General features: G+C 31.8%; 2 protein-coding genes across 2 annotated transcripts in view; both read left to right on the top strand.

The window, feature by feature from the left end:
- LOC113555901 (lachesin-like) overlaps positions 1 to 2,748 on the top strand; it is a 397,491-nt gene extending 394,743 nt beyond the window's left edge. Inside the window, exon 6 of the mRNA XM_026960513.1 lies at positions 1,659 to 2,748. Coding sequence (XP_026816314.1) covers positions 1,659 to 1,840 — 182 coding nt within the window. The 3' untranslated portion in view covers positions 1,841 to 2,748. The remainder of the gene's footprint in view (positions 1 to 1,658) is intronic.
- Positions 2,749 to 4,962: 2,214 nt separating this feature from the next.
- LOC113558195 (radial spoke head 10 homolog B-like) lies at positions 4,963 to 14,975 on the top strand. The gene is made up of 6 exons (XM_026963697.1): positions 4,963 to 4,987; positions 8,603 to 8,738; positions 8,932 to 9,112; positions 9,767 to 10,123; positions 13,511 to 13,655; positions 14,278 to 14,975. The coding sequence occupies exons 1-6, from the start codon at positions 4,963 to 4,965 to the stop codon at positions 14,973 to 14,975; spliced, it is 1,542 nt and encodes a 513-aa protein (XP_026819498.1).
- Positions 14,976 to 15,416: the final 441 nt, after the last annotated feature.

Raw genomic sequence — 15,416 nt, 5'->3', positions numbered from 1 at the left:
CATAAACTTAAGTAAATTAATTTTTAAATAAATAACTTGAAACTATGTTTGTATAATATTAAACAAACACTACCTCATTGATTCTGATAGCTAGTGTTCGTGATCAACTATAAAATATAAAAGTAAAACTTTCAATTAGGCAGTATACACAATAAACTGGAAAATAAAATTAAGTTGTTATTTATTAGTCTTATATTTTTCTTAACTTGTATTATTCTTAACTTATATTTTTTATCTTCAAATACTAATTCGTTATTTCGTATAATTTTTCATAACAAGTTTATATTTTTCAAGACTGAAACATTAATAAAGTTAAGCGCATAGTACTACACTATAAGACTTAAATTTATTTGGATCGGACTCGTGAGAAATATACTGAAAAACATTTATTTTAGATTAGCACAGAATAGTATGACAATGAACTTACCGGGAGCATACAATATCGAATTCCGTCGTACGTTCATTTTTTCGAACGCCGTTCGTCATAAACAGTAAAAGAGAAGAGAAAAAATAATTGTTGTTGAACAGGATCGCCGTACCATATTCAAAACGGTTTCCTCTCAAGCACGCGATTGAAGTATATACATATTTATATAAACAGGGATACAGGGAAGGCTAAAATTACTTTTCCCAGTCTGAACTGGGGAGTCGCCAGTGAAGTAATATAATCGAAATAAAATATATACCAATATAAAATAGTAATTCCAGCAGCAGCGGTTCTGTTTATATTAAATTGGAGTCAGGAAATCGGCCGATTTCGTAGGACGTTGTATTTTCTGAGCTCTCATTTTGCCGACTACAATCTTTATGTATAGTGTATCGATCACAGAACACCGGCTCGTTTACAAGTTGTACAACACCGTAATTCGATCCGCCGTTATTATGTTCTGAAGTAATAATAACACGGCCCTATCCCGCTCGACACGTCTCTCGAGTGGTCGCGCTATCGCGGACGCGCGGTGATCTAGAGAATAGAAACTATGGTGACAAAAATAGATAATCCCTCTAAAATATATCAAAATATATTTCTAAATTACTTGTACGCGTTATAAATAATCTGTATTTAGTTTAAAATTTTATCGAACTTATTATTTTGAATCGATTTTAAAATGTTAATTACTACTTCGTGTTTTTCATATGTCTATCTGTTGTTTTTATTTTTTTATTTTTTTCATACATTTCGACAAGGTTGAAAAATACACAGTACGGCGAACCGAAATTATTTTCGTCAGATTATTATATTATTAACTATTATCGAATACCATATAATTAGTATACTATACTATAATTTGATCCGAAAAAATATTTTAGTCTTTGCAACTCGTTATATTTATTGCCGCAGTGAAAACCTTAGATAGTGTACTGCCGATCGTCGTAAAAATGACGAAACGCGATTTTAAAACAACGCAAGAACGGCGGTGAGAGGTGAAATAAAATTACGAGCCAACCCCAGAAACGCGAGACCCGTTGTTCTCTGTATCTCTGTATCCCGTTCCCCCACACCTCTTCCTTGTCTAGTCTAACACGATAATATAATATTATAATGTGCGCGAGTGTCGAATTTATAAAATAAATAATAATAATTTTATTATAATTTATAATAAAATGGTTTTTTTATATTTTTTTTTTTTTTTTGTTTTCTCTGTCCGTCCTCGTAGGCGAACATCCGGCCGCCATACAACGGGGACACAGTTCCGGCACTCAGATACCCATCCGCCTGTTGGGACCTCTCTCGGCCGTGTTGGGGCTCAGCTCCAGCCACTCGACGAGGGCCGCCCTGCTGACGACCGCGTTCGCCGTCGACCTGGCCGTCCGGACGCTGTACTCGATGATCGTCTAAACGGGCGACACCAAGGGAGCCTATCGCGAGCCCGCAGTACAGCCGCCGCCGAACCAACCGAACGACTTACATACCAAATAATCAGAAAAAAAAAACCCCACAAAAAATATTACACACCACGTCGCCGACGGTTAAGCCACGTCCGAGTACGTGCAGCGAAGCGTATATCGATGAAATGCGCGCGAACACTGTGCGCGCACAACATACAATAATATGTTACCAAAATTAATTTTCCGACGTACAGTATACCAATATCGCGCAAAGACGATTTGTTTTCATTATTATTATTAATATTTAAATTATTACCACGCGACGAGTCTATGTATATAATATTAAACTTGAACCGCGGGTGTCCGTCGGCGACGCGTTCTTTTCCGAACGTGTACAGTTTTTTACGTGTATTTACTTATAACTATCATCATTATTATTATTATTATTATTGGATGTCTAATAAAAAAAAAAAATTGAAAAAGTTACTGATTAGCTTAAAAATAACGGTAAAAATTTTTTTATTTTTTTTTCAATTATATTACACAACCGTATATATATATTATAATATTATACCTAATATACGTATTGAGTTTACGGCCAATTGACCAATGATTATATTATATTATATGTTATGATTTATACCTATTATATAATATTATTATTGTCATATTGTACATAATTGTCGATAACCCGACAAACGAATAATGACGTACAGTGATGGACTTGTATTGTTCACTTGTAAAAATTCTACATTTGCTTATTATTTTGATATACATTTTTTCAGGCATTCCAAAAGTCCATGAAAATTATGTGTTTATAAATATTATTCGAGAAAAATAACTTATAATAAATAAAACCATAGGTTATTATTATTATTATTATTATTATTATAATTACTATACTACTACTAAACTATTTTGCTCTAAATGTTGTTATTGTTTTGATTTGTTCTTTAAATGTATTGTATAAAATTACGCTAAAAAATGATATTACTTACGGTTGAAATTTATGTACAGCACGTGTATACTAATTTTTAAACATTCTTTCATTCTAGTCTATGACGATTACATATTGATATATAAATATAACTACTAATGGTGCGCTGTTTATGTAAATTATAACGCTATAAAATCAAATATAAACAAAACTAGTTTATATTTTGCGTTCAGTACAGTAATATTACCTTAAATTATATTATAATTCCATTAAAATATTAATATAATTTATTATCCACGTAAATTAATATTGTTCTAGCCTTTTTTGATTGTTGTAAATTAAACATTTTATTTAAACTTTATTATGAGTCATATACTTAAAAATATATGTGTTGGTTTTTGTTTATGTTTTGCGATACTATTTTCCATATTTTGTACAGTGATGACGTGTTATGTTTCATATATTATTATTTGATCAAAAACTTCAAATATTATTATTTTTATTTAAATTGTTAATTTTTCTGATATAATAAAACAACAAAAAAAAAATTAATAAAAATAGTTATATAAATATATATATGTATATTATATAATATAATATATTATACTACTTATTTACCTACTAAAATTGTATAAAAAATATATTATACATTTTAGATAAGGAAAATGTGTACCGTTAAACTAACCTTTAATTTATTGTAATAAATGTTATATGAAATTATGCAAACTCTGTCTCTAACAATAGTTGACTATATACCTATATACCTATGTGTGTGTGTGTGTGTGTGTGTCACCAAAAATAATTCACACCATACATTTGTATTCATTATTCGTACGCTGCAGCGGCAGTATGCAATTTAGCAAACATTCGTTGGGATTTAGATTAGGTAATGATTATTTCACACACGAGCTTGTCGTCTCAATTTAATCTCACGGGTATAATTAAGTTAACTACTGCCATTTCTTCAAACGATAAATATGGAAATAACTGTAACTAAAGTGCTAATGTTTCTACAGAACAGCTTAATTTTAATATGTAAATCGAGTAAAAATATTTAAACTCTATTCAAGAGTACCGACGAATTGTCACGGGGAGCCTGTCGATCAAACGCTTATGCAAAAACCAAAATAATGAACGACATAGAAAATAGGTTGGTTTTGAATAAATTCGTATACATACTTAATCTGTACATAATTTCTATCAATGTTGATAAAAACGCTCTTGAAAAATATACATAAATTAGCTTAAATTATTATAAAGACTAATTTTTATAAATCGATATTATTTAAATGTGATGGCACTATTCATTACAGGTCAATGTCTAGTGATATGTCGTCCATATACTTTATCAGCGTATATAAATATAAATGTATGATAATAATATCGAAAACTGACTATGCCACACCGCTTCAGATCATCAATCACCGTTGTCACTTGTCATTCCGGTCTAAACACTATGGTCAGATTTAAAAATGGTCTTTCGGTTTAAAATATTAATGTGGACAAGTATAAAAGAAAGTTTATTTTTTTTTTTTACCGAGACAGTAGGTTTAAGTACACCTTGATGAGACGAAAACCTCGCACCATAATATATGGGTAGTCCAGGGTGAGTCTGGAAAAGTTCGTCTTCGACGTTCGACATCCGCAAAAAAGGCAGCGATAGTGGCGGTGGCGTATCCGGGTCAGTTGGTATAACTTTAAACATACCAAAAAACATTTACGGTTTCGTTTCTCGAACATTGAAAAATAAGTATCCCGGACCGATAATATATGACAGCGTGGCGGTGATGGCAGAGTTTCGATTTTGTTCCGCTTGTCATAATTTATTGGAAAAGTTGGTTGACTTCGTTGGCAGTCTTATTTTAAACTTGTTCTTTTATGGGACGAGCCGGCTAGAGTTAAACGACGTTTGTGTATGTGTGTGTGCATGTATATTTTAATATTTGTACAACAGCACATATTTTAGATTTTTTTTTTCTGATTACTAGACGAGGTCTAAAAGAAAAAAATAGAAACATTTTTAAAAAATCATTATCAAACAGATACAGTCGACGCGCGATAAAAAAAAGGTAACATTTAAGTAATAGTTGCCATGTGACCATTATACCTAGTTATAACTTGCTGGTTGCCAAATCTGAATTCGATCGCAGATATTTCCATTGCAGAAAACACTTTAAATTTAATTTGTAATAAAAATGACTTCTTCCGAAAAACCAAAAGGTAAGTGCAAAATTTTAATATCAGTTTAGTTGAGATAAATAGTATTTGTAGGTTCACAACACCTTTTTACAGGGATATTACAGTGGTTATACATTTTTGCTGTCACACCGTAAATAAAATATCACACATGTTGTCTACACAAAAGTATTTATCTTGACTCTTGAGAAAAATTTAATTTTTGCAAATTATTATTTCAAGTACGTAATAAAAGAACACGAAATGTATAAACAAATGATTTATTGATACATTTTGTTTTTAAACTTAAGAAAAGCTCTTTTTTTATTTTACATACATGTTTAACATATAGGATTTTAAAATATTTGTAAAAATCAAAATGATATAGAATATAAATACTTTGTGTGTAGCCATTATCTATTAAACAATAATAACATGTGTGATAAGGTGCATACCGTAAACATTTTTGATTAAGCGACAACTTTACGATAAAAAAAAAACTATGTTAACTTTCTATGACAAAGTACTGTGAACATACAAATATGTACTACTGTCTACTGGAATATATTAGTCTACTAAGTTGAAAATATCAACATTTTAACATAAAAAATTATATATTTGTTCGTCGTATAATTACAATACATAATCTAATGTACAATGTAAAATATGTTTACTAAAATAATTAAAGCAGTCGATAAAAAAACATTCAATAATATACATAAAAAAAACTTTGTAGTTGCTATTTTTGTTCATTGCTCGTTTAAAAAATTAAAACGTTTTTTATGGTACTTTATAAACATTAAAAATGAAAAAAAAATGGTAAATTCTCAGAGGAAATGGTTTTAATAAGCATTTTGTTCTTTTATTTATTCAACTTTTTTAGAAAATTGCATAAGTCTGCCAAAATATATTTGTTCTTTAGACATTACTGTTCTAAATTGCACTCACTCAATTTTTATATAAAAAGTGTACGTTCAATTAATGTTCATCACAAATGGTCTTTGTATTATTTTAAAGTACTTCCGTGACTGTTATTTAAGACATGCTATTTTATACGCTTGAAATTCTAAAATTCAATTGTATAATAAAAACTTATACTTAAATTTTTAACACGCATTATTAAAGTTTTAACTGATATAAGTGAAGTTGTTTGAATAATAAAAACAATATATCAGAATATAAGCATTACTCATGTTAATAAGACTAAATAAATTAAATACAATTAGTTTACTATTCAATGAAAATATTTTAATATTCAAATAATGAATTTTTTAACGTATTATTATTATTGTTTAAGGTATGATTTACTTTTATATTAAATATAAATAACTAGGATTTCTCTTTAACTTCAAAGTAAGAAATGTCAGTCACATATAAATTAAAATATTATTTAATAACAAATAAAAATATGCTAAAATATTTTAATATTTACATTTAAATATTAACATAATACAGAATTTCCTAAACATAATTATTGGTCTACAGGTTTTTAAAATACCCATAAAAACTATTTAGGATATAACTTCTAAATTATTGATATTAAGTATTTCCTTAGATTAAAAATTCTATACACAAACAGTATTGTTTACAAGCAGATAATTTTTGGTATTTTCCAAAAATATTAAAGGTACAACTTACCACATTACCGGTACTCCGTGAGCAATATAAAAATATTTTGAACAATTCTATAGTTAGTATAATCATTAATCATCTTAAAACTTTCAGCATAGTTATTTCCACATATTGTTTATTATAGAATTGTATAGACGCAATATAATTTTCATAAAACGTCGACCATACGAGGTTACTCATATCATATTTGTTACCATATAATAAGATGTATTAATACATTTTAAAAATCTTAACTCGTAAATTATTTTTATGTGCACTTAAAATACCAAGCCCCGACGAGTACCCAACACCCGTCCGTACAATATTCTGTCCGTTCCTTTTTTACATAAAAATATAAATCATTCCTGTTTAAATAAATTGATACTTGAATATATACGTTGCAAAATAGTAAAAAGAAAGAAAGAAAGAAAGAAAGAAGATACCTCGATATAGAAGAAATAATATCTAAGATATTATTGTTAGTTATATTTTTCCCCTATCTGTCGTATAAAGTATATCGGAGTCGTGTAAGATAATATAATGTATTGGGCTTTCGGTCAAATTAAATTCCTTTGCCATTCCAGAGTGTAAGCAATTGCGTTAAGTGCAAGTAAACGTCAATGCGGACCATTTGAAAATAAAGATTAAAATAAATATTAATATTTTGTACTAAAATACGTCTTAACCTATATGGCGGAACAAAAATTATTAATGCGCAATAGTAACGTAACCATGGACAACGTATACGTATCATACCAACAAGAGACATCGGATATTGTTGGATGAATATAATGTATAATATAATCTATACACACCAAACAGCTGGCTTGGGTCCAACTCATAATTCCTAAAACGGCCAATGAAATACTCGTAAAATCTGAGTAAACCGAGCTTAATAATCAATTAATTACAGTCGCTATTATACTCAATGCCAATGCGTCTTCTATAAATTATTTGAAAACGTAATCTGTTAGTTACCTTGAACGGAATTATCAGCGAATACTACGTTTAATACGCTCATATAAACGCATAGATAAGAACAATCGATTATACGCTTTCCAAAAACATTCAGTTTTAAAACATTTAAATTGCACAACTTAAGTTTATATTAACGTTAATAATATCAAAGTTATCTGAAAACTTTTGAACACCCCGTGCACATTAGCCGGAGGTTTTCGTTTTAAATTAATTTAAATAATAACTATATACATAAGAGAACCCGAAAACTAAAACCTAAGCTATTTAAGAATAATTGTTATGTTATTATGTTATTATTTGCTTATTATTTTGTTTATTACTAACATGTTATTATTTTTCATAATTATATGATAAGAATTTCAAAATGACCCCAAAAATAGAGCATTGCAAATAAAAGATTTATAAACAAATTTTAAATAAATAAAACTGTAACGCTTAAATTTAATATTAATAACGATTATAAATTATAAGATAACTGTAATCAAATATTCATATAAATTTGCCCAACTCACATTCTCCAAAATATTTTATATAACTATCGTTAGGTGCCTCTAATGTGAAGCTCCTTCATGTCATTCACTGTCCTTTTATATCTTATGCTAAACCTTTTACTTATTGTGCCCCCCAGTAAAGATTGTAAATATTAATTTAAATAAACGTCTTTTTTTTTAAAAAAAAAAAAAAACTATCGTTATCAAAAAAGTATACTAAACTCTGTGATATATCATAATACAACATACAGTACTCATCTTACTCGGTGGTCCGTTCAAATCCTATTACATTAGTATAGTTATGATCAGTTCAAACACACGTGATAATTATATTCTTTTCTACACTATTTTTCTACTGATAAAATATATGCACGCCACTAACATGCAAAATCTTGTAATGCGTAAAATAAAAACAATTTCTCCGTGATAAATATTAATACAAATGTCAGTGACTTGCGATTATGATAAAAGTCAAACGTAATAGGTTTATTTAAATTAGTGAGAAAAAATTACATTATATTATTTCATATAATATATTATATTTTATATTACTCGATTTTCATTCGAATATTCACATCAGGGGTTCCGGTAAAATCGTTGAGATTTTTGGAAAGCTTCGATGACAAGTGGCCGCTTTCTGAAACCGCCCGGGATAAAACCCATCATAAATTGAATGCAGCATTTTACAATTCGATGATCGGTTATGTTATTGATCAGTAAGACGAGATGATTTTTTAATCTTAAGTAACATTAAAAGCAGAAATAATTTGTAAAACGTTACCGCGTTTAAATTTAATGCATTCAGTATTTTGGTGTAATTATATTAATAACGATAGTTAAACGTTATTTTACCGTCGCGTTAATTTGACAATAACTATTTATATTTTAAAAACCCAATTTTTTACAAAGCAAAGAACAATTGTCGTCATCGGAAATCACAGAAATGCAGGAAAAACTTGAAACAATCAGTGAAACACAAAATATAGATCGATTAACGTATAAATCGGGTAACGTTTTCGAAGGGCAATTGTTCGAATGGATCCCACACAACAAGGGACGTTTATGCCTTGACAGCGGCATCATTTACGAGGTAACACGTTCACAGCCGAATATCAACATAATAAGTTGACAAATACATATTTATATCTTAAGAACCTAATATTAACTATACTTGATATAGGACTTCCTTTTGGTAACAGCCTAAAGGCTAATTGGCAGAAATTCTCCACTTTCCTTTTCAACTAACAATGTGATTTTCGGTCAACGTCTTATTACTTGACTAATAAAGTCAAGGAGTGGTCTTCTGGTGCGCTATGGCACTTTCTATTATTCTACTGAATACCTTGACTAGTTGTTATGGTGGAATATAATATGTCCAATTAACTTAGTTCTACTCGTTTTCAAGATCTCCGAGAAGTTAATAGTATCTTCAACTCCTTAGATGACTGTTTAGCAATTTATGTGTTCTATCCATATTATTCTAAGTAACCGTGGTCTATTAAAAATCTTTGTTTATCCGTATCACGTTTTATAGTGTGTCGGACTTCGTTCATAAAATTCACATACCTATTTCGTTGACAACCGCTACATCGTGTTTAATTTAATTTTGGTGCGGTACCGAACAAACGCACGAGGCATTTTATATATATATATATATATATAATCCTTGACCAACACCTCGACGGTGACCTGACCGTTTATGGTTCACAATCACTTAGAGAAAAGTATTAACACACATCCACAGGGACAGTTAAATGACGGTATTCCCGAGGGCAGGGGCTTCATAAAATGGCTGGACGGCAGTTGGTACAGAGGCGAATTCCTGAAGGGCCTGAGACACGGCAGGGGACTGCACGTGTCCTGCGAAGACGGCCGCCGGTGGTACAGCGGCGAGTGGACCAACGGCAAGAGGAACGGACGCGGAGAAACGTCCTGCTGCGTCGGTCAACCGGACGGCGCGTTGAATTACTCCGGTGACTGGGTGGACGGGCGGCCGCACGGCAGCGGCACTGCGATTTGGCCGGACGGGACACGGTACACCGGTGGCTGGGCACGCGGCCGTCGGCACGGCCGCGGTAAGACAGTGTGGCCAAACGACCACGTGAGTTTACTTCGGGTTGTACGTAATAAGTGTCGAATTCTGTTGGATTAAACGAAATTTTACGAGAAAAAATTATACAATACTTCCCATACTGCGTAGTTCACTTCCCGCAATCGTTCGTCCGCAAGCAGAACGCTTAGCTCGACCAATCAAATTTTACCTTCGTCTAATCAAACACTTTTCATAAATTGTCTGTTGTGATTCCTTTTTTTTTTTTTTTTTTCATTTCACTCGACTTTATCATAACACACACGGTTTTGTTTTCTTCGCGTCTGCGTATAACGCCTTATAAATGTCCGCATACTTAAATGTACGAATTTATCTTTTAATTTTCGCCAGCCGGTTGGCGTTTATCCTAATAAATAATCGCCTTAAGTTTCGAGCGAGAAAGCTGGGTGGTGGGGATTGTGCTTACGTGAGCTATACGCGCCATATACCACACCCCGAGATCTTGTTTGATAGCAACCGGTCGTAAACACATACTGCGCTTTATGCGAGTATCACTCTATACGATAATACTACCATAGCTGTAGCTAATATGCAATTACCTGATATATTACCGGCTCTGTTATAGATTTATTTGAAATGTATGGAAAACAAAACGGTGAACAGCGTGTTTTGGTCGGATATATTTTGATTTCTAAGACGAAATAAACAGATTTTATTTTTACATTTAGAATGGCGTGCGTCCTAATGGGTACATGATACGTTAAATATACTCGTAAATAAAATATTGCCATTCTATATGTATAATATATCAATGATTCCATAGCTAACAATCTAGAGGTCAGTTCAACTTTGTTATAATATAGGCCAACGTGCTCAAAAGTCGATTTTAAAATCGGTTACACAGTTATCTTATTACGGAATCCAGATTATCATTCTAAAATTGACCGGACGAGGGTAAAATACATACAAAACACACAAACATGTAAACATAATTGGTCACAAAAAACCCGGAAATTGCTGTTTTAAATCCCAAATGTTCGTATTTCATTATACACAAATCGCTAGAAATCCGAATTGGGAACTTACGTTGCCGTTAGTGCGTACATATAATTTGTCTAAAGTACATACAACAATACTATATACATTCATCAGTTCTTAAAAACCATCACTGCTACGACTTGGTAAAAATATTTACTTTTCCATTATATGCAATAAATAATGTAGTGATGTGCGCATATACATACTACGGTGTGCTTGACATGTAAGCTTTTTCGAAAAAGTCACTTGTAAGTGTATTATGATTAAGAGTGCGTGAAAAAAGTCTTGTAAAATGTACACAAAATATGCGCGAGTAATTTACACGTCAATACTACACGACGTCGTGTGCAAGCGTTGGTCAATCTCAAATGCAATATATGTGTGTGTGTACGTGTGCGTGTGCGTGTGCGCGTATCTGTATAAATATATTGTCCTCGGCGGACTCGCGAGAAAACGGGTGTGCACTACGTGAGAAGATTCGGAAAATAATTTAAAAGAATTTCGTCGGCGTAATCGCATTGAACTCACGATAAAACGCCGCCGGTGAACTACTCTTTGTCGATCGCTCAATGTTTGGTTTGGAATTAAATTCCTTGAGGAATATTCGGACAGGAGACGCGAAAGGCGTAATGGCATTACGCAATAATAAATATATTATTATTATATTTTTATTATTATTATTATGACAATAACTCCGTGGAACAGAATGCCAATAAAAGAAAGAAAAAAAATCTTAAATATGATTCTTCTCGTACGGTATCTATACTATCATTGTAACATGCGACAATGTTGGAAGTGAGCAGACTTAAAAACACCGTCTGGTGATGGTGTAGTAATCGTCGCAGTTTCTAGTCTAACAGACAATTATGAGAGTAAAGTGCGTTTGGTTTTGTAACTTGAAATCGTATTTCTGTAGACACGCGTGGTCGAAGTTTTTCTATAAAGTTAGGTGATATGTATATGATAATGTACTCGTATGTTGTATGGAGCCTAAGACATGTTATTCTATAGTAAAGTATTTTATGACATTTCGTTCTGGCGCTCATAAACAAAACTCGTCATTAAAAATTAAAATAATTTATTTTATTTCAAAATCGACAAAATAATAATAGTACGCGAGTATGGTCTAAATATTTATGTTCAAACAATATTTACGGGGATTAATATTATACATCATGAATATGCGATGTCATGATGACATATACATAATTTTATTCGCGATTTTCTATTGATCGTTGTTAAATATGACCAAAAGTTGTCTGTAAATAATAGTTTCGAGTAGGTACGCTTGCTATATTAAATATATGAAAACTGTTGTTTAAGCATTTTGATATTTTAAAAATGAAAATAATAATGTAAATAATTACTGCTGTCGATCAAGCTTACTACATATTATTAAGAACGCAAAAATTGTTCGAATTTGAAAATGTCTTTGTGATGCAATTTAAATTATTGTAGAATACGATGTAACCGATTAAAAATACGAAATAACGCATTCACGCGGAACCAAATCTATTACTTGTGACTAACGAGTTATGGCCAGTGATATGATGTAGCCGATGTAGGTACCTACATTTTTATACACAGACTTGTCCTTCAGCGGTCATCGAAACGTAAAAAAAAAATGATATGGGAACGCCAAATAATGCGTTATAACAGTTATAATATATTTGTTAAGTAATTCCGTATTTCAACAAAAATACATAACATGTTTGTTTTAATATCATATCCAGATATATTCTTTTTTTTTTTTTTTTTACTTCTCTGGTTATTTTTTTCTAACCTCGATATTAAAGTTTAAAATTACTTTTATGCGGTTTACCTACAAGTTTTAAATTATTGTTCTACGATATATAATATTGTAGTGATTTAAACACTGACAATATTTCACAAACTATTTTAAACCTTTACGTGTTATTCTGTAGTATATGATTACATTCAATGAAACCAATAGACAAACAGTCTACCTCTACTTAAACATTGTTTTCCTAAAATTATTTTTTTTTTATATATATATTATAGATTAGTTATGTTAATTATTTCGATAATAAACTAGTAAAATAATAGGTAAACATCGAATATAATATAACATTATAAAATTTTATTGATTAACACCAATAGTTCTATATCTTCTTTAAATAATAATTATTATTTTATCAGACATTTTGAAAAATACATAAACTGAAAAATAACACGCGTTTTCAGTACAATATAATTATTATAATTCTGGTCGATTATTCGAGTATGGGATGTCTTGCTGATCACATCCGTATTTGCATTTTTCATACTCCATATTATGATAAATCATGGTATGTATTAAATTTGTATTTCAAAAATACGTTTTCGTATAATAAATATACTATAAAAACGTATACTATAATAATATAATAATTATGACAGGTATATGAAGGTGATTGGGTGGACGGGCTCATGGACGGTACAGGCACATACGAATGGAATAGCAATCCTCGAGACTACGACCGGCTTGTACTTCTATGCTTGTGTGACAAGTACACTGGCCAATGGTCAAAGTCAAAAAAACACGGTAAGGATAAGCAATACAAGACAAAATAATAAATAATCTCTAGGAAGTTATTAATTTAACACACCGAGTGCAATTGAAATGATATACGTTTCGTAGAAGTGTCAAACTTTGAAATGGTATCTTAAGTTTACGAAGCCTATATACGGGGAGTTATTTCAATTTGAATAATGGATTTTAATCTTAGATATGAGGACACATCATTTTGACAGTATACCGCGTGACAAAGATGGACAAACATTCCATGAAGTTCTTTGCGACATCATCAAATAATAATAATAATAATAATGCATATTATGATTAACCTATATAAATATGGGTGTGATTCGCGCTTTAATCGAGGAATTTATCGTCAGCAAACTATTTATAATTTACAATCACCCGATGTTTGAACGGTTAAAATTAAACCTCAATTATCGTTGAATAATTTACACTAAGACACATTATGTTTGACAGCAAAAGTTCACTCATGCACGTGTTCTTAATCTGTACGATTTAGTACATAACATATTTTATTTTTCGTGACGTGTTCAAAACAAAAACTATTTTCGATTCACAATATGACGTTATGTGCATAGCAATCTTATTCATATCGTTTAAATACACAATATTAATCTCAACGCAGGTCTGGGTGTATTCTATTCGGCGGACACCGGAACAACGGTGACGGGACGCTGGGTGAACGACTCTCTGGACGGTCCGTGTGAAATCGTCTTGTCTACCGGTCGGCCACCAAAGGCTTCCGGTCTCGTGTTTCGTGACAACGTCCTTTACGAAACTTCACCGGAAACACCTCCTCCCACCCCTAGTATGAGTCACAAACCTGCTGTGTCGACTCCCGGTCGTAAACGTCGACTTTCGTATAAACCTATCACCGCCGTCGCTACAAATTGTCAACTTTTAGTGGCCTCCGGAAGCCACGTCCAAGAGTCCTCTATTGATTCCCGTGGTTTCCAGGCAACCGCGTCGAACCGTCTAGTTCGGGCCGACATCCAGTTGGCGGATCAAGAAACGAAATGCGGTTACGACCTGACAGATCATGTCCTGAATATAGCAGCCAAGTGTAAGGAGAAACTGGGTGTGGTCACCACTCCAGCTTTGGACTTGGAACCGGATCTCCGAGACGCAGAGCGCGCACTCGGCGTGTACAATGAGCATCTGGCAGAACTTTACCGGGCTTACGGTGCATTTTTGGCTGACGGCCCGATTACTTACCGACCACTGATGACTCGTCTCGGACTTTGGCAGATGATTATTGACAGCCGTCTCCACACGTACATTTCACTGGCCGACTTCGACGACCTGTTGTGTGAGTATATATAACATATATAACACTATTTTTATATCGCCACTTATTTATATACGCTTTAATATGCTTCGATCGCTGTCAATAAACTCTTTAATATTATAAAAATACTAATACAATAATATGCCATCGATCGGTATCGGTCTTCCGACTATTTGCAATTATCGAAAATGTTACTAATAATTTTCCTGAAGTGTTAGAACTCGAAAAAACTATTTGAACTTACGCTATTCCCATGCTGTCACAATCATGTCCGACATCTCTAATATACCTTCGTTCTTATTTAAAATTAAGTCACATCCAGAGTATATAACAGTATTCGAGTTAAATAAACGTAAAGATAGATATTTATATGATGTGACAAAAAGTGTTTAAAAACTCCATGTTATATGCTTATACATACACCCAATACTATCTTGACAACATTCATACACACTATAATTATTTCTCTCGTTTTT

The sequence above is a fragment of the Rhopalosiphum maidis genome, chromosome 4 (assembly GCF_003676215.2).
Source record: "Rhopalosiphum maidis isolate BTI-1 chromosome 4, ASM367621v3, whole genome shotgun sequence".
Taxonomy (NCBI): domain Eukaryota; kingdom Metazoa; phylum Arthropoda; class Insecta; order Hemiptera; family Aphididae; genus Rhopalosiphum; species Rhopalosiphum maidis.
Note: the sequence above shows the minus strand (reverse complement) of the source record. Positions and strands in the feature narration are given on the sequence as shown.

What these genes read in the sequence shown, in the direction of transcription:
- LOC113558195 (XM_026963697.1), top strand. Translation starts at nt 4,963, where the DNA reads ATGACTTCTTCCGAAAAACCAAAAG. An exon ending in TTCTTCCGAAAAACCAAAAG is followed by an intron (nt 4,988 to 8,602) that starts GTAAGTGCAAAA and finishes TATTCACATCAG; the next exon opens with GGGTTCCGGTAAAATCGTTG. An exon ending in ACAGCGGCATCATTTACGAG is followed by an intron (nt 9,113 to 9,766) that starts GTAACACGTTCA and finishes ACACATCCACAG; the next exon opens with GGACAGTTAAATGACGGTAT.